The sequence below is a fragment of the Gossypium hirsutum genome, chromosome D05, assembly GCF_007990345.1.
Source record: "Gossypium hirsutum isolate 1008001.06 chromosome D05, Gossypium_hirsutum_v2.1, whole genome shotgun sequence".
Classification (NCBI taxonomy): Eukaryota; Viridiplantae; Streptophyta; class Magnoliopsida; order Malvales; family Malvaceae; genus Gossypium; species Gossypium hirsutum.
Window position 1 is genome coordinate 57,284,905 of NC_053441.1, and position 6,881 is coordinate 57,291,785.

The 6,881-nt window shown below is 35.3% G+C and overlaps 1 protein-coding gene across 1 annotated transcript; it reads left to right on the forward strand.

Annotated features, from left to right (window-relative positions):
• Positions 1–3,791: 3,791 nt before the first annotated feature.
• Positions 3,792–5,407, forward strand: LOC107902924 (uncharacterized). Its single transcript, XM_016829030.2, has 2 exons — positions 3,792–4,506; positions 4,712–5,407. The coding sequence occupies exons 1-2, from the start codon at positions 4,168–4,170 to the stop codon at positions 5,069–5,071; spliced, it is 699 nt and encodes a 232-aa protein (XP_016684519.1). The 5' UTR covers positions 3,792–4,167; the 3' UTR covers positions 5,072–5,407.
• The last annotated feature ends 1,474 nt before the right edge of the window (positions 5,408–6,881 follow it).

Below are 6,881 nucleotides of genomic sequence, written 5' to 3' on the forward strand. Positions count from 1 at the left end.
CCTGGCCTGCTGGTGTGGGTGGTCTGCTACTGCGCTGGGCCTGGGGGCCTGCTTGGCCTGCTGCTGCGCTGGGCCTGCATTTGGGCTGCTTCTTTCTTCTTCTTTTTTCTGCTTCTTTCTTCTTCTTTTTGCTACTTTTTTTTCTTTGGTTTTTTTTTGGGCTTGTTTCTTTTTTTTCTTGGGCTGCTGGGTCGGATCGGGTCGTAGGTGGGTCGGGTCGGGTTGACCCGACTGTTATAATATTTTTTATTATTTCTTTTCTTTTTCTTTTTTCTTTCTTTCTTCTTCCTCTTTTCTTCTTCCTTCTTCTTCCTTCTTCTTCTTCAAAGTCTAGCCTCCACCACCGCTTGCGCCGCCGCTACCTCCTCCGACGCCGGTACTCTTTCTTTTCTTCTCCTCTTTCTCTTTTCTTCTCTTTTCTTCTTTTTTCCTTCGAAAAAATCTCTCTTTTTGCAAGTTTTTTTGATTTTTTTCGTGGGTGTCCCTTTGATTTTGGGGTTTTAAACCCATTTTATAGTTGATATTTGCTTCCTTTTTGCAGGTGGTAGGTGAAGAAGGAGCAGCCACCCATGTTTGTGGCCTGAAAATCTGGGAAGTGGGTGCCCCAAATCACGTAACCTGTCTGAAGGACCAAATCACAAATGTAGCAAAACTTCTGGGGCTAAATGTAATTTTTAGAAAATTTAGGATTAAAATGAAATTTAATGAAAGTTTAGGGGTCTAAGTGAAATTTAAAGAAAGTTTAAGGGTCAAAATGAAATTTAGGAAAAGTTTAGGGGTCAAAATGCAATTTTTATTTTTTTAAATTTTTTTTTGAAATTTTGAAAATTAAACACAAATTCTAGTCGGACAAAAATTTATTGCTTACAGTGGTGAAGCCACTATATTGTATCCAAGCTGCCAAATAAAAATATGTGGATAAACCACCAGATAGTGCAGACCATTAAACTGCCAAAAATTCCTCCCTTTCATATTATCCCAACCCCATACAATGTGACATGGCATGCATTTACATAATCAAAACGACAAGCATGTAAGACATGTAGTCGTACCGTAATAGAATTTAGAAAGCATGGCATTCTCACAAATTCAACATAAGCAAGTTGGTATGCTATAAAGTCACATGCATGATCACATAGCAGAATCAGAAACATAAAAATAACGTAACCAAACCTCATACCCATATACAAACATAACAATACAAATCACGCTACCAGATTCATTAGAAAACAGTTCATGCACACGAATTTCACATACCTTATTCATATCACCTACAATATCAAATTATCAGACGTTACATTTTCAAAGTCAATTTTACACAGTACAAACCCTACAAAATGGCTAAACATGACTCACGAATCAAAATGGGCCTAAACGAAAATTTTTAAAAAATGAGCCGACATGGCCCAATTAACCGGCCGTATGGCGTCGACAGTCCAATTTTCGACTTTCAGCACTTCATTGTTTTTTGAGTTTTTCGATATACAGCTTACTATTTTCCGAAGCAAAATCATGGCAAGAATTCCAAAACCTAAAATCCATATTCAACCCACTCAAATTAGTAATGAAACCCAAAACTACATCGTTAAACAACCAAAACTGCTACCAATAAACCTTATCAAACCAGGAATCAACCTTTTGGCATCTGACTACAAACCCAGAATAGTAGCAGCAGTACTAAAAATCTCTCAAATCACCGGAAGACTATTTGTTACAGAAACGTCACCTAAACCAAAGATTTCAGAGTAATCAAAATCGCGTCACACAAAGAAGGAAACAAATTAACCCCAAAATCGTGAAACTCGACAAAGTACGAATCCTTTCACATATTCCTTACCACCAACCGTCAAGATTGCTCAAAAACCACTAATGACACCGACCTTCGCAAGGTTAAATTGAAACCAAAAGGCAACTAAAGATGGAACAAAGGTTGTTATAAAAAAAATATTAACAAAGACTTATTGGAGCAAAAATGGCGAAAAATCAAGAATAGGGAGATTGGAAAAAAAAACAATGAAACGGCAAAGAGAAGGAGTGGGAAAGTAACGACAGTTTGTGGAGAGATTTTGGGTAAATAAAAATTATCTCACCACTCAACCCATTAAATCTGATTACCCTCTAAACAGATTCTCTTAGAGTTTAAATTCAACCCAAATACCACTACATGGGCGGCATAGTGTAAGGAAATAAAAATACTTCTACTTTGCACACACGGGGTATTGAACTAATTTGAAGCCTTACCACTAAATTAATAGGCTCATCCTTGAAATTAATTGAATGAAAATATTTTTTATGTCAGATGATGAGGGATAGAGGTTAAGACCAAAGATGACAAAAATTCAAAGGAAAGATTTAAACCTAGAACCTCACACACACAAGCATAACACCTATCCACTGAACCAGATTTACTCCATTGACATAATTTTCACAATGTTAGGTACTACACTATTACAAGAATAGATTTTAGAGAGAAAGAATTTTTTCTGAGAAATTGCTTAGTATTATTATCTACTTTAATCAATACACTATCAATGTTTATATACTTCAATATGAGTAACTTCTCCTAACCAACTATACCAGACTAATCAACTGAATGATAACTAACTAACAAATCTTATGTTAACAATCTCTATTCTTCTAACATTGTCTATTTATGCTTTTGAAATGCTGACTTGTACTACTATTTCCAACCCTCTTTTCCTTTATTTTTTTCAAGCCTTATACTACCCCTAATCAGCCCTTAAATTTCCCTCCTTGTGCCGCCCAAAGCAGCCCTCGTGTGTGCCATTTTAAACACTACATTGGGGTTACTGTTTTTCTCTCTTTAGCCGTATCTTTCTAGAAAAAAAAATTGTTGTTCCACTCCTCTAATCAATATTTAATTGTGTCGTTTTCAGGTGTATTCGATTCCCTTCGTTCAATGATTTCGAAATAGTTAACGGGTAGTGTAAGTGTGGAAGCTAGTGAGATTTAGTGTCATATTAATTTCGTTTAAATATGCTGATTTGGCAGATTATTCTAAGGAGTTATTGATTGTTTTAGCTACTAATTTTTTATATAAAATTATCGTAGGGGCTGATTGTAACATCCTGATTCAACAGTAAGCCGAAACTTATTCGCACTCTCGCTTGGCATTATTTCAATATCAACGTGATTAATTGTCCTTAATTGCTCATTTTTTAAATTATCAGAGATAATTTACTCCATTTTTTTAGAGGAACCAATTTACCTATATCAAGATTGAGAGGCACGTAGAAGTGTTTTTACTAATAAAATCGAAATATAAAAGTATACATTTCGATAACACAAACACTTGCATACTTAACCCTATTTTCATAAAACATGGACAAAAATCATATACCCATAAATAATTTAAAGCATTCAAGGTTGATCTTTTAGGAATTAAGACTAAATTAACAATATATATATTAATTATCTCTACATTATATATATTTTAAATAATATGTTAAAATTTATCAATTTCAGTAAATTTTATAATTTTTTTGAATGTTTTATAATATTTTTGAAAATTTGATAAAGTTTTATTTATATATTTTAAAATTTTTATTTATTATTTTTCTTTTAGAATTAAAGTCAAATTTACACCATGTATAAATGTTGAAGGTTGAATTTAAAAAAACAAATAGAACTAAATAAACAAAATGGGTGAATGTTGAAGACCAAATTTGTTATTATTCCAATATTTCATTTGGTGATCAAAGGTATTTTAATAGTAGGATGACTATAAACTGCAATTGATCTAATGGGAGTGACTAATATAATAATAATTTTTTTTGTGACCAATACAAAAATACCTTAAAATTTGGGTGACTATAAGGAAAGTTTACCCAAAATAAAACATTGTAAGCTTTTACAAATTCGGACGTCTTCTACAGGCGTGATTGTTCCCTGACTTACAGGTCGGGAGTTGTCGAGCGATTGAAGTTTTTCAACTACGAGACCACCTTAAGCAAATATGTCAATAAATAAATAATCTAACCCCATCCAATCAGAGACTTCAAACTCTTACTCCCCATCTCTTATTACATCTCTTGCGTTCCTCCTGTATATGTTTTTTTTTTCTTTTTTATTGCAGAAATCTAGTTGAATTCAGGAATTGTTACTTTGTTTTGGCCCTTCAAATCAAGGTTCTACATCTGGGTAAACATGGAGGGTTGTTCATCAAATGGATCTACTTCATTTTTTGGCTCAAACATACCCAACGAGCTTCAACTTCCACACCAAACTGATTCTTCGGCCGGAGTAGATGAAATGCTTCGCAGACAAGATTCTGTGTTAGTACAGGACGATCTCTACTTCTCTGCTGGAGACGATGGACCAACGGATCAGTCTCTGCCAGACCAAGACCATCAATTCAATCAAGAAGAAACACCCGAAGCTTCATATCAAACGGTATCAGAAGGTGGGACTCGATCTAAACTCACTCCAGCTCAAAGAAAAGAAAACAAAAGACAAAGTGATTACAAGTATAGGCAAAAGCGCAAGGTATAAGATAATCCAATTATTTTTCTCTCTCTAGAATATTGCCTTTAATGGAATTAGTTATAATCAAAATGTTTACTTTAAATGCCCTTTTTAACCCATCATATTGATATGATTGTATTTTACCTAGAATGGTCAAGTGGTGACCAAATTATGTAAATTGATTTCTTAGATTTGTCTTGTTTGATATTAACATTCTGCGGTGTAGGTAAAAGCAGATGAACAGAATGGGGAGATTAAACGCTTGAAAGAGGAAATTCAACGGCTCAACGTTGAGAATGGACAGTTGACAGCACAACTTGGATTGCCACTCTCTATTGCGCAATTCCAAGCAGCAGCTCAACAGAGACAGGATGGTTACATTACCCAGTCAACCGGCAAGCAGCTTCACCCTCAAACTCTTACTGTCCATGGAACAAACTCTGAAGCTGTTGACAAGGTATGGCATATTAATTGTTCTTCATGTTTGAAAAATCTAATGCTTGAACTGGAATTTATGTTTGGATTTCGATACCTTGGGTTAAACCATATTAAGTTTCTCATAAAGATTCAAATTCTGGAATCCTGATTTGTTTTCCCTCACAATTCATTGTCTCGGCTCTGCAATTTGGAGATGAATGAGATACAAAATATACAGGGAACAGTTTCTGTAATTGTAGTTGATGGTAATGACGGTATAGCAAAAAATCAGACGAGTTCTGAAGTTGAAACATGCATTAATAATGAAGCAGCCATAACTGACATTCTTATGAAACTTGAAGCTGATGACGAGAGCAGAGTGAAGTTCTCTGACTTCACTGGCTTACATGGTGAGTGCATACCAGTAGGAAAATATAGTTTCCCACCAGCCCTACATCCGATTGTGAACAGCATTATCGAAGTCTACGGTGATGTTTCAGCAACAAGTAAGTGTTGTTCCAATAGGGTCGGAAGCGTGTAAATTATTGTACTAAAAAATCACACAAAGTTCAATTCCCAGGGAAGAGAGGTGGATCACAAGGATCTCTTAAATACCAAGTCTTTCCTTAGTCAGAATATTCCTTCTAACGTAATTTAATAGCACAATTAAATACTACTATTATACCCTCAAATATTGAAAGAAAAATAGGACAAAAAGAACACAAGAGTTTTAACGAGGTTCGGTAAATTATACCTACGTCCTCGGGCACTAACACCAGATGATAACTTTACTATCTCCAAAATATTACAAACAAATAGAATTCCTTAAGAATTCTCAAATGGGAGAAGAGAGAAAACTAAGAGAGAAAGATTGGTTGGGATGGTTGAAATGAAAAATGAAAAGGCCTATTTATAGTTGAGGTTCAGGGACTAACTTGCAAATGGCCTAAAAAATTAGGGACCAAAATTGCAATTATCCCATTCAACTTTTCAACATTCGGTGCAACTTGCTCAACCTTTTTAACAAGTTGCTTCCTACCTTTGTTGACTTTTCAACAATCTCCACCTTGAAGATTTGATTAGGATAATCACATCTTCACATACTTCCTTCAACTCCCCAAATTCGATAAAGCTATCTTTTGTAGTGCCTCCAAATGCGCTCTCGAGCGCCATACACCTAAAGGTGCTCAAATTCTTAGGATGTTAATCAAGTTCAAACAATGATTAAACTTGATTGTTGTTACCACCTTGGTCATCATATCTGCGGGATTATCTGTTGTCGGAATCTTCTCAAGTAGAATTTTTCCTTTTTCAAAGACTTCCCGCACAAAGTGATATCTTACGTCGATATGCTTGGTTCTTGAATGATAGACTTGATTTTTCGCTAAATGAATAGCACTCTGACTGTCACAATATAGACTAATGTGACTTTGAACAACTCCCAAGTCTTTCAATAATCCATTAAGCCAAATAGCCTCCTTAACAGCTTCTGTAACTGCCATATATTCTGCCTCTGTAGTAGACACAGCTACTGTAGACTGTAAGGTAGACTTCCAACTCACTGGGGCTTTCGCAAGAGTAAACAAATACCCCGTAGTTGAACGACGTTTATCTAAATCACCAGCAAAGTCAGAATCAACATATCCAACTACAAACTGACCAAGTGCTTCATCCTGTTCAAAAATTAAACCAACATCTACGGTTTTTCGAAGATACCGTAGAATCCATTTCACAGCTTGCCAATGTCCTTTTCCAGGATCATGCATATACCTGCTCACAACTCCAACAGCTTGTGAAATGTCAGGCCTCGTACACACCATCGCATACATCAAACTCCCAACTGCATTAGCATATGGGACTTTCGCCATATATTCTCTTTCTTCTTCAGTTTTCGGAGATAATTGAGCACTAAGTTTCAAATGAGAAGCAAGTGGGGTACTTACATGTTTTGTGTTTTCATTTACACCAAAACATTGTAA